Source organism: Mandrillus leucophaeus, unplaced genomic scaffold (assembly GCF_000951045.1).
Source record: "Mandrillus leucophaeus isolate KB7577 unplaced genomic scaffold, Mleu.le_1.0 Scaffold964, whole genome shotgun sequence".
Classification (NCBI taxonomy): Eukaryota; Metazoa; Chordata; class Mammalia; order Primates; family Cercopithecidae; genus Mandrillus; species Mandrillus leucophaeus.
The window spans coordinates 924,664-937,768 of NW_012110519.1; the positions used below are offsets into that span (position 1 = coordinate 924,664).

The 13,105-nt window shown below is 40.7% G+C and overlaps 1 protein-coding gene across 4 annotated transcripts in view; it reads left to right on the forward strand.

The window, feature by feature from the left end:
- Window positions 1-13,105, forward strand: part of GK (glycerol kinase) — a 77,989-nt gene that overhangs the window by 9,385 nt on the left and 55,499 nt on the right. For all 4 annotated transcript variants that reach the window (XM_011970693.1, XM_011970691.1, XM_011970692.1 and 1 more), the window contains exons 2-3: window positions 2,419-2,492; window positions 5,238-5,344. In XM_011970693.1, coding sequence (XP_011826083.1) covers window positions 2,419-2,492; window positions 5,238-5,344 — 181 coding nt within the window. The remainder of the gene's footprint in view (window positions 1-2,418; window positions 2,493-5,237; window positions 5,345-13,105) is intronic.

Sequence of the window (13,105 nt, forward strand, 5' to 3'; positions counted from 1 at the left end):
TCTCTCTCTCTCTCTTTCTTTCTTTCTTTCTTTCTTTCTTTCTTTCTTTCTTTCTCTCTTTCTTTCTCTCTTTCTCTCTTTCTCTCTGTCTCTCTTTCTCTCATTGCAACCTCCGCCTCCTGGGTTCAAATGATTCTCCTGCCTCAGCCTCCTGAGTAGCTGGGATTACAGGCATGTGCCACCACACCCAACAAATTTTTGTATTTTTAGTAGAGACAGGGCTTTGCCATGTTGGCCAGGCTGGTCTCAAACTCCTGACCTCAGGTAATCCACCTGCTTCAGCCTCCCAAAGTGCTGGGATTACAGGCATGAGCCACTGCGCCCAGCCAACACTTTGTTTCTTAACCTAGAGTCCTTTAGGAATTTGAGAGTAGCAGGGAACAGCAGTAATATGAATAACAGTAATACAGCTGGAGTTTCCTATTGTAGTGAAGTTTTTCTGCACATAAGTGTTTCTCACTTTATGTGATAATTTTTGTCCTAATAAGTATATGTAATACACCATATTTTTTGGACATTCAACAAATACTTATTGAGCACCAACTTTGTACCCTAGTTCCTAGGGATACTTCAGTGAATAAAACAGGGCAAATGGAACTGGCTTCCTAGAGACACACCCTAATGCTAATGGAGCTGGCACCCTAGAGACATGCCCTAATGCTGCCTTGTAAATCACAGGGCTATCACATGGTATATGATGTATGATGTGTCAAGTTAACCTTTGACTTGTAAGATATTTTATCTTCTCAAAGGACTTCAGAATTTGCCCTCTTGCTTTCATTATGTTTATTATTTCCTCCAGAAAAGAGGAAAGGGAGTGTGTGTGATGTAGAAGGAGGAAGGCAGCAAGTCACAGACTCAATGCTTTTTATTTTCTTAGTCTGCATTGAACAGGTAATTTTCTCCCACAGGAAACCTAAGCATGGAAATGCTTTACTAATTGGAAGTTACTTCACTGCTGTAATTAGAGTAATTTTGGAAGTTAATTTTAATCAAAATATGCATCTTACTCTGTAAGAGTAAGTACTTTGGTACTCAAATATAGATACTACAACATGGAAAACAATATATATGAAAAACTTGCATATAGCATCTTTTTTTTTTTTTCTTCAGACAGAGTTTCACTCTTGTTGCCCAGACTGGAGTGCAATGGCGCGACCTTGGCTCACCGCAGCCTCCGCCTCCCAGCTCCTGGTTCAAGCAGTTCTCCTGCCTCAGCCTCCTGAGTAGCTGGGATTACAGGCACGCGCCACCACACCCAACAAATTTTTGTATTTTTAGTAGAGACAGGGCTTTGCCATGTTGGCCAGGCTGGTCTGGAACTCCTGACCTTGTGATCCACCCGCCTCAACCTCCCAAAGTGCTGGGATTATAGGCCTGAGCCACCGTGCCCAGCAAAACTTGATATATTTTTAAAAGTGTTGTTTTTAGTAGTGCTAAAATTGTAGAGGATTGTATAGCACTTCTTTGTTAGTTTTCATCCATTGGTTTTAATGTTTTATATCAATGGTCAGCAATTTATGACAAGCATGTCACAGAGTACTTAGCTGGACGGAGCCAAGTATATACTTATTCCTCTACTAACAAGGACTCTATTACCTTTTTGTTTTTGTTTTTTGTTTTTTGAGACAGAGTTTTACTCTTGTCGCCCAGGGTGGAGCTCAATCTCAGCTCACTGCAACCTCCATCTCCTGGGTGGGTTCAAGGGATTCTCCTGCCTCAGCCTCCCGAGTAGCTGGGATTACAGGCACCCACCACCACGCCTGGCTAATTTTTTGTATTTTTAGTAGAGATGGGGTTTCACCATGTTGGCCAGTCTGGTCTCAAACTCCTGACCTTAAGTGATCTGCCTGCTTCGGCCTCCCAAAGTGCTGGGATTACAGGTGTAAACCACTGCGTCTGGCCTTCTATTTCTCTTTTATAAGAGCTAGATGCGTAGCCGCACTTCCCTTCAAAGGAATCTACACAGTACGCATCTATGTGCTGTGTATCTGTGACCCTTTCTGTCTCCACGTCCAAGATAAATGGAGTGGAACCTTACACCATTGCTATTGGTATTGTATCTGCTCTCTTTTATTATTCTTGTTTTTCCTATTCTGTAAAAGAAATCCATACTGTTAATTAATGTGTTAAATTTCCTACAATTAGAGAACCATTTTGGTTTTTAAAGGAGTAGGGAATTGCCTCTTAATTTACCTTTATCTTCAATAGGTTTCTTTTTACCTAAAGAGAAGTTATTTCTGATGCTGCCTTATATCTTTTATGAATCCATATGAAAAGAAAGTCGAACATCTTATATGGCATTTCATCTCATTGGACTTTTTCTACCAGTGAACAAGAACTTCAGTTACTGAATAACTTTAAACATCCTTGATATCTGCCTGCATTTTTACCTTAATATTACAATATATTTTTCAGGTTTTCAATTCAAAAACAGCTGAACTACTTAGTCATCATCAAGTGGAAATAAAACAAGAGTTCCCAAGAGAAGGGTATGTTTCCTAATTCGATATGTAAAGACACATTATGTTTGTTAGTCCATCTCACCTGACTTGCCCTGTGGATTTGTAAAGTAAACTTGGTCAGACATCCTCCTGAAAAGATTTGAGAGGTTGTTATTAGTCAAGAAAATAAGCAATAACTTGGTATGTCTTACATGTCAGGAATTGATGGCTTAGGAATTCAGTTACCAACAAGGAATGAATAATAAAGTAATAAAGCAAAAGAGTATTAAATATCAGAAATTTTACGTTAACTTTGAAGTCATTGAGTTCTGTGTTCCTATTATTGCGAAAATGCTGCTTTGCTGATTTGAGTGTCAGGTTTGTTTTATAATAAAGGTATCTTTTAAAAAAGTATTCACATATCTTAATATCTAATACTAAAATCACATTTTTGGGAATAGTATTCATAAGTAGTAATTGTAATTAAATATAATGTTAAGTATATTATTTAAAATTTAATGATGTTTATGATATAACCACTTTGAAAAACTGTGTTGCAGTTTATTGCAAAGCTAACCATACACCTGCAGCATTTCACTCTTAGGAATTTACCCAAGAGGAATAAAAGCATATGCCCATCGAAAGACTTGCACACGAATGTTTATAGCTACTTTATTAAAAGTAGCCCCAAACGCCAGTTGCGGTGGCTCACGCCTGTAATCCCAGCACTTTGGGAGGCCGAGGCGGGCAGATCACGAGGTCAGGAGATCGAGACATCCTGGGGAACACTGTGAAACCCCGTCTGTATTAAAAATACAAAAAAAATTAACTGGGCGTGGTGGCGGGCACCTGTAGTCTCAGCTACTCGGGAGGCTGAGGCAGGAGAATGGCATGAACCCGGGAGGCGGAGCTTGCAGTAAGCAGAGATCGCGCCACTGCACTCCAGCCTGGGAGACAGTGAGACTCCATCTCAAAAAAAAAGGTAGCCCCAACTGGAAACCACCCAAATGTCTGTCATCAGTAGGATGGATAACAATGGAATACCATTTAGTAATTTTTACAAAGTGAACAGATACTTGCAACAACACGAGGGAATGTCACTGGAATTATGGAAAATAAAAAAGTTGGATACAAAAGAGTATATACTACATGACTCCATTGATCTGAAATTTTATAATAGTCTAAACTAATTTAGGATGATAGGAATCAGAAAAGTGGTTGTCTGTGAGGTGTGTCATTCACTTGAAAGGAGCATGAAAGAACTTTCTGAGATGCTGGAAGTATTTTGTATCTTGACTGGGGTGTTGCTTAGATGGGTATTTCCACTTGTCAAAACTCAGCAAATTGTGCACTTTAGATCTGTGCATTTCACTGTAAAGTTTACCTCAATTTAAGAAAGAGAGAAAAAAATTGATGTGTTTCCAAATTGTATTGTCTTCTTCACATGAAAAAAAAGTTCTATTTTTTAGAGTTCCTTTGTTTAATAATAAAAGTTATTGATACATTAGCAGCATTAGCATGACTGTCCACAAGACTGAGCCCAGTGCAATTTGTAAAGAAGATACCTGAGTCTTGGCTAGATGAAAATTATAAATACACAGAAGGAGACTGGGTTTTTTAAAATAAATTAAAGACGGCCAAGTGCGGTGGCTCACGCCTGTAATCCCAGCACTTTGGGAGGCTGAGGCAGGTGGATCACAAGGTCAGGAGATCGAGACCATCCCGGCTAACATGGTGAAACCCCGTCTCTACTAAAAATATGACAAATTAGCTGGGCGTGGTGGCGGGCGCCTGTAGTCCCAGCTACTCGGGAGGCTGAGGCAGGAGAATGGCATGAACCCGGGAGGCGGAGCTTGCAGTGAGCCAAGATAGCGCCACTGCACTCCAGCCTGGGCGACAGAGCGAGACTCTGTCTCAAAAAATAAATAAATAAATAAATAAATAAAATACATAAAAATAATAAAATAAATTAGAGACAGAATTCAAAGCCCAGGAAAGGGAAGAATTTAGTTAGGCCTGAGAAAGGCAGAGAAGAAAGGCAGTTGGAATTCCCTTGCTACTTCTGGATCCTATGGTAGAATCATTTTAGGTTGTATCATTTCTACTTTTGAACTTCCTCAAATTACCATATTTCTCCTAGGCTTCTCACCCTTCTCATTTACTATTAGCCTTTCATCCTTCTGAGGCCCTGGTACTTTACCAAAATTGTACTGAGATTGAGTCTAAGAACTTGGACCAATCACTTATCTACATGAAATAGTTAAAAGGAGTTTTAAATTTTTCCCTAAATTCCAACAAAACATTTTGGGAAAAAAGTAGCAAAAAAGAATAGTATACTTATTTGACTTTTCGGAATTCCTTTTGCTTCACAAATATATCATTCTGAATAATAATAAATATATTTCTGTCTACCTAGAAATAACCAGCGATTAGTGAAACATGCAGATAATTTATCAAAATTAATGGAATCTGCAGGATATAAAGAAGGGGAACAAATTTCTTATTGGACTTGGAAAAATAGTTTAAAATAGGTAGATATTTGCTGTTTGTGGCCTGCTATTAGTGGCCTCCTTGAAAATGATTAATTACTATGTGGAGAATATTAAAATTGTAAGGAAATAGGCTTTTATTGAAATCGTTTCTTTAAAATGTGGAATGTAATTTGCTTTGCTTAATCTGATTTTCTTTAATGTATGCATCAGCCATACCCTCATAAGTTAACTTTTCTATAGAAAAAAGTTATATTTGTGTTGCTTTCTTACTGACTAACTAAATGCCTTCTTTTGTTCAAAGATGGGTGGAACAGGACCCTAAAGAAATTCTACACTCTGTCTATGAGTGTATAGAGAAAACATGTGAGAAACTTGGACAGCTCAATATTGATATTTCCAACATAAAAGGTATTTTAATAGAATATTTTACCCACATAATAAGACTCTCTCAATCAAATTCATTAATTTATTCTTTCAGCTTATAATTGAGTGTCTATGCAGTGCCAAGCATTTCTGTAAGAACTTGAGGATACAACACTAAACAGGAAGGTTCAAGTTCTTGTCCTTATGGAGCTTTTATTTGGATGGGGGCAAGATAATAAGAGCAGACAAATATAATTTCAAATACTAAAAAGTTCCATCCAAAAAATAAAAACCAAGTGGTATGGTGGGTTGTGCCTAGAAGGGTTTGCTTTAGATTAGGTGGCCAGGAAAAGCTTTTCTGAGGATGTGACACTTTTGCTGAGCTCTCAAAGGGCAAAAGGGGTCAGTTATGTGTCTAGAAGAGTGTTTGAGGGAAAGGATGCAGCACGTACAAAGGCCCTGAAGTGGGAATAAGCCTGGGACATTTCCGGGTCAGAAAGAAGGCCAGCATGTCAAAAGAAGACTAAAAGTGTTGAGCAGTGAGAGTGGGTAGGGGGTTTCCGTAGGAGATCAAATTGTGGAAGTGGGTCAGGCTTCATCAGCCATATTTAGGATTTTGGATGTTATTCTTAGTATCATAGGGAGCCATGAGAAAGTTTAAGCAAGGTGGCAAGGGATGACTTGCAATTTCAAGGCAACTTTCTGACTGCTGTGTGGAGAGTAGATGGTAAAGGCAAAAGTGTGGACACAGGGAGACCAGTGTGGAGGCTGCTATGAAAGTCCTGAGAGAGGATGGTGGCTTGACCAATAATGGTAGCAGTGGAGGTGGAGAGAAAGGGTCATAATTTGCTGATAGACTGGATGTTGCGGTAACAGAGAGAGTAGTGGGGTTGAGGGAAGAGATTGGTCAAAGGTGATGCTTGCATTTTTGCCAGATCTCCTGGATAGATGAGGATGCCTTTTGCTAAGGAGAGAAAGACTAGAGGAAGGAGTAGGTTGTGGGGAAGGGGTGTTTGAAATCCAAACTCTTCACTTATAAAATTTCCCTGAAATAATTGCTTGAGAGTATTAGATTGTTATGAATTTCTCTGTGAAGTCCTAGTAGTTTTTTTTTGTTTTGTTTTGTTGTTGTTGTTGTTGTTGTTGTTGTTGTTTTTGAGACAGAGTCTCAATCTTGTCACCTAGGCTGGAGTGCAGTGGCACAATCTCAGCTCGCTAAAACTTCTACCTCCCAGGTTCAAGCAGTTCTCCTGCCTCAGCCTCTTGAGTAGCTGGGATTACAGGCACACACCACCATGCCCAGCTAATTTTTTTTTTGTATTTTTAGTAGAGACAGGGTTTCACCATGCTGGCCAGGCTGGTCTCGAAATCCTGACCTCGTGACCCGCCCGCCTAAGCCTCCCAAAGTGTTGGGATTACAGGCGTGAGCCACCGCGCCTGGTGAAGTCCTAGTAGTTTTAATTGAATATCTACGTTTGACTTTTCATCATTCATGTAGGGAAAAAAAAATCCAGCCACCCAAGATTGATGTAATAGCATAAAAGGTGGAAGCATAATGTGGAAGTTTGCTGTCTACTTTATAGCCTCAAATTTTCAAGTTCACCATTCAAGGGCTCTTTTTTTCCTCCTTAGGTAGTTTGACTATAGATAGAGAGATCATCAGTTGGTGGTGGTGGCTTGATTGCCATCATCTTGGCTTTGATACCATCACTCCTGAGCCTTTCCTCTGTTTGTATAAATTCAAACTCACTTAAAAAAAAAGACTACAAATCTGTAGAGTGCCTACTATGTGCCAGATGTGCTAAGGATACAATGGAGCTAATGCTTAAGTGCAGACATGTTAATCTGATAATCACAAATAAATGGAAATGCATAAAATAATAGAGTTATTTCTGTTTTTGCAGATTTTTAAAGTATAATTTGATATTTTATTAACAACTTTTAATATTGTGCACATATTAATCCTATCCTCCTTTTATCCCTATATCTAAGTGGAAGGGTTTCAACTTATTTTAGGGTTGCAGTCCTGAACTTTAGGTTAATTGTGCATTAGTGATTGTTGTTGATCATTTCCTTGAGCTGTTCTTGCAGGTCTCACAGTCTAAACAGTGGGAACAAATAATAGGTAATCAGTAGCACGCTCTGTCAAAATTACCAAAGACATAGGTAATCCAGGCAGCTTAAAGCCATGTTTAGAATGTAGAGTCCAGGGTGATTGACCATGGCTTCGACATCATTCTACCTCCCTTACAGGTAAGGTAGGCTGTGATATGTTGGCTTTCTGGACCCAGTTGGGTGCTATTCCTTTTTCTCTTGCTTTTACGGTTTATGTGAAGATGACACACAACTCCTGCCCAAGTGACTTGTCTTCCACATGCACTACCTGGTCTAAGAATTGAACAGGCAACTTCTCTATACTCCTCTGTTTCTGGCCAGTGTGAAGTCCACATCTGAGCCAAAGTGACCCAGCACTTCCATCTGTACAACTACCATCCTCTGGCCACAGAAGAGAACATCCCACAAGCTCCTACATACCAGGCCAGTTGTACTATTTTTTTTTCCCAGAAAATTTATCCAATTGGCATTGCCAAGGGCCAAGCTTTTGCTTGCCTGTGTAGAACTCTAGATCACAAACTGTTAAAGCTGTAAAGGAGACCGGGTGCAGTGGCTCATGCCTGTAATCCCAGAACTTTGGGAGGCCGAGGTGGGTGGATCACGAGATCAGGAGTTTGAGACCAGCCTGGTCAACATGGTGAAACCCCGTCTCTACTGAAAATACAAAAATTAGTCAGGCGTGCTGGTGGGTGCCTGTAATCCCAGCTACTTGGGAGGTTGAGGCAGGAGAATCGCTTGAACCTGGGAGGCAGAGGTTGTGGTGAGCCGAGATTGCCCCACTGTACTCCAGCCTGGGCAACAGAGCAAGACTTTGTCTCAAAAAAACAAAACAAACAAACAAAAAAGGCTGGGCACACAGTGGCTCACGCGTGTAATCCCAGCACTTCGGGAGGTCGAGGCAGGCGGATCACCTGAGGTCAGGAGTTCTTGACCAGCCTGGCCAACATGGTGAAACCCTGTCTCTACTAAAAATACAAAAAATTAGCCGGGCGTGGTGGCACACACCTGTAATCCCAGCTACTCGGGAGGCTGAGGCAGGAGAATCTCTTGAACCTGGGAAGTGAAGGTTGAAGTGAGCTGAGATGGCGCCATTGCACTCCAGCTTGGGCAACAAGAGCGAAACTCCAACTCAAAAAAAAAAAAAAAAAAAGGAAAAACTGTAAAGGATCTTCAGTCAACTAGACCAGCTCCCTCTATCTGCAAATTAGGGAAGGGGACTTACTGCAGGTTATGTAGCTTTTTAATGGTGGATTAGCATTAAAGCACAGCTCCCCTGACTCCTAGACCAGTGTTCTTTATCCTGAGCCACACTGATGATAATCTCACAAACCACTTCTGTTTTTATTTCTTGTATGGCAAGTAAATTAACTTTGCCAACTGAAGAGTGATATCATTTATAGTCTTACCTGACAGTCATTAAGGATTCTTCATGTCTGGTATTTCCTTGGCAAATTTCCATTTCATTGGTTTTGTTGTCCTTATCTGACAGAAGGTTTGTTGATTTCAGGTCACTAGGAGCAATGCCTCCAAAATTAAAATTAACTCTCCAACTGAGCAGCACACACTAGCCCAAGGCAATTAAATAGACTGCTTCTTTCCTTCTAGGGGTAGAGTCAGCTCTGTTTGCCTGTCACTGGGCTCAAGGAATTACAAAGTATAAAGAGTTACAGTATCAATTACAAAATATAAAGAGTTACGGCTGGGCATGGTGGCTCACGCCTGTAATCCCAGCACTTTGGGAGGCCGAGGCGGGCAGATCACCTGAGGTCAGGAGTTCGAGACCTGCCTGATCAACTTGGAGAAACCACGTCTCTACTAAAAGTACAAAATTATCTGGGCGTGGCGGCTCATGCCTGTAATCTCAGCTACTCGGGAGGCTGAAGCAGGAAAATCGCTTGAACCCAGGAGGCAGAGGTTGCGGTGAGCCGAGATCACACCGAGCCAAGATCGCTCCATTGTACTCCAGCCTAGGCAACAAGAGTGAAATGCCGTCTCAAAAAAAAAAAAAAAAAAAAAAAAAAAAAAAAACAAAAAAACAAAACCAGTTACATATTCATTCATGTGATAGAACCAAAACATAACATAAACTGTTTCAAAATTGAGAGCATAAAATTCTCAGAGATTAGATTATCTTGTATCTAAAACAATTATTTCCCTGTTAGAGAAAAGGGAAACCCACACATCCATTCCTCCACTGCCTTGCCCTACCCAACATATTCACACACATTTCTATCACCTCTTAGACTCATACTCTCAGGGGCCTCTCAGGGGTTTCAGGAAGGCACCTCGTTCTCCAAAATGTTTCCAGCAGCAGCCACATCTCATTTGCAATTTTTCTAACTCACCTCAAGTACACATATTGCAGAGCCTGTTTTAAAAAGCTTTATCAGGCCGGGCGTGGTGGCTCACGCCTGTAATCCCAGCACTTTGGGAGACTGAGGCGAGCAGATCACCTGAGGTCTGGAGTTCAAGGCCAGCCTGACCAACATGGAGAAACCCTGTCTCTACTAAAAAATACAAAATTAGCCAGGCATGGTGGCACATGCCTGTAATCTCAGCTACTCGGGAGGCTGAGGCAGAAGAATCTCTTGAACCGGGGAGGCAGCGGTCGCAATAAGCTGAGATCGCGCCACTGCACTCCAGCCCAGGCAACAACAGCAAAACTCTGTCTCAAAAAAAAAAAAAAGAAAATAAAAGCCTTATCTCTCTTCCCATATGGTATTACTTTTTGTAGCCAGAGAACCTTCCTCTGAAGCTCTTATTTTCTGTGTGTTTTTAGTTTTCTCCCAAAAAATGTGTTATACATTATGATTTGAATTTTAAAAAAGGATGCATCTCATCCATAATTCTACAGAGACAACAATTATTAACATCCTGGAGTATTTTCAAAGGCTCTTTTTTCTAAGGTATATTTTCTTAACTGCGATTATAACTTCACACGTAATTTTAAGAAAAATTAACCAGAGATTTTGAGTGTAGATTTTAACTAGTTTAATTTTACTACTGACGTTCAGTGTAGAGAAAAGTGCCCCCAAAGAGAATATGTGGGTAAAGTATGAAGCTGGTAAATGCAAGAGTAATACAATATATGATAATGGTTATGATATCCGTAAATGAAAGACTTTGAGGCCAGGAAATACATGTTTTATGCATGTGACTTTCATATTATCTTAAATGGTGCACATGAGGAGGAGTGGAGAATTATAAAACCTGAATGTGTTATTCCAAGAAAGAAGGAATTAAAATTAGGAACCATTAGGAATGGCACATGTGCTGAGATTAGCAGTCAGAAACGTTTTCTTTAAAAAACAGAGGATTTTAGGGTAGGAATGACAAGACACTGGAACATTGAAAAAGTTCGGAGATAAGTTCACACATAAGACTTGTGTGCCCTGGGGAGAAATAGGTAATAAAGACATGTTTGTGGCCGGCAGAGAATCCTGGGAAGCTGTTTCACTGGACTTTGTCTGCAAGCAAAGCAATTTTACTTGGCATGAAGGAATCCAATTAAGATAGAAGAGAAAAAAGGAATGCCCAGGGAGGAACCCGTGACTGAAGAATCAGATTGAAATACCTCTAGATTAGATTCTGAAGAAAAGTTAGAATGATCCAGTAAAGACAGGTAGCATGAGAGGCGTAGAATAGTTACTCAAGGATTGTGAATAAGAAAGCAGCCAGCTTATTGATGGTAAAATTAACATAGTGAGGAGGAATAGGAGATTTTAGTTGACCATGAGTTCATTTTGATCCCATGTTGTAAAGTTGTCACACACACAAAAAAATCACATTCACAGTATGTGCCCATAGAGCTGCTGCAGAATTCCTTTATTTGCCCTGCTTAGCTCAGTCCCATTCTCTGAAACTGTTACTCTACTCTCTTCTCAATAATGATGACCAAGGCAGCAGCAGTAGGTAATATTTATTGAGTGCTTACTGTGTACCAGGCATCTGTTTTAAAATACATTGACACCTCACTGTAACCCTGATTCCTCACTGTAACCCTGTAAAGTTGGAACTATTATTCTCTCCATTTCACAAGACACAAAACTGAGACCCAGAGTCACACTGCTAGAAAGCACAGGAATTGGAATTGGATTCCCAGCTATCTGGCCTCAGAGCCTGAGCTCTACTGAATGGTGCCCCAAACTCTTGCCCTGTTTTGGCAGATAACCTTACCTCCTGCTTCACGGAGAAAGTTGAGGCTCTGCGGCCTTAAATCCTCACCTTCCTGTTCCTGTGCTTAATATCTGGATCTCCTGCCAACATTCCTTCATCACAAGGGCAGCAATAGCCTTCTGCCCTACTTGGAACTCCTCCCTCCACTTGCGCTGGTAATCCATCCTCTCCTGTCACTACATCAGTCAGAACCAAGTCCCCATTGATTCCCAGCCCCATCTATCCCCTCATTCTCCTTTCTGTTTATTTACTTTTATAAACATTTTTGTCTTACCCAGAATCTCTTCCCTGTACCCAATGCCTCTAAATTTCTTTGGAGTAGAATCTCAATCATCTTTGTATCTCTAGAAAAGATTTAATAACTATATGTATATCTATATATAAACTTTTATTTTCGATACAGAGGGTACATGTGCAGGTTTGTTATGTAAGTATATTGCATGATGCTGAGTGCTGAGGTTTGGGGTACAGATCCCGTGACCCAGTTAGTATACCACCCAATAGGTAGTTTTAGAAAAGATGTTAAATAAAGTAAGTCAATCCGCATTGGATAAATAGTATTAGAACAAGGGAGCTGATGGTTCCGCCTCAGCTCTGTGCTGGTCAGAACATTCCTAGAGTATTGTGTTTTATTCTGGGTGTACAATTTGAGTGATGTGGACATATACTTGCATGTTCCTAGGCGTGGTGATAAAGGGACTTTAAACCATGCTGTGTTTAGGCAGGGTCAGCTGAAGGAAATTGGATTGTTTAGCCTACACAGCAGAAGACTTGAGGTACAAAAGAGCTGCTTCAAGTTTTTGAAAGACTGGCATGTAGAAGGATTACCCTTACTCTATATATTTCCAAAGAATATGACTAAGATCGGGAGGTGGAAGCTACACAGAAAATGATTTTTTTTTTTTGAGATGGAGTCTCGCTCTGTCACCCAGGCTGGAGTGCAGTGGCCCAATCTTCGCTCACTGCAAGCTCCGCCTCCCAGGTTCATGCCATTCTTCTGCCTCAGCCTCCCAAGTAGCTGGGACTACAGGTGCCCACCACCACACCCAGTTAAATTTTTTGTATTTTTAGTAGAGACGGCGTTTCACCATGTTAGCCAGGATGGTCTCGATCTCCTGATCTTGGGATCAGCCCACCTCGGCCTCCCAAAGTGCTGGGATTACAGACGTGGCCGGCCACAGAAAATGATTTTTATTTTTATTTTTATTTTATTTTTTTGGGACAGGATCTAACTATGTTGCCCAGGCTGGAGTGCAGTGGCACCATCATAGCTCACTGCAACCCCAAACTCCTGGGCTCAAGCAATCCTCCTGAGTAGCTGGGACTACAGGCGTGCATCACCATACCGCCCTAATTTTTAAAATTTTTTTGTAGAAACAAGGTCCCACTATGTTGCCCAGGCTGGTCTTGAACTCCTGGGCTTAAGGAATCCTCCTGAGTAGCTGGGACTAAAGGAACACACCACCACACCTAGGTAATTTTTTTTTTTTTTTTTTTTTTTTTTTTTTTTTTTTT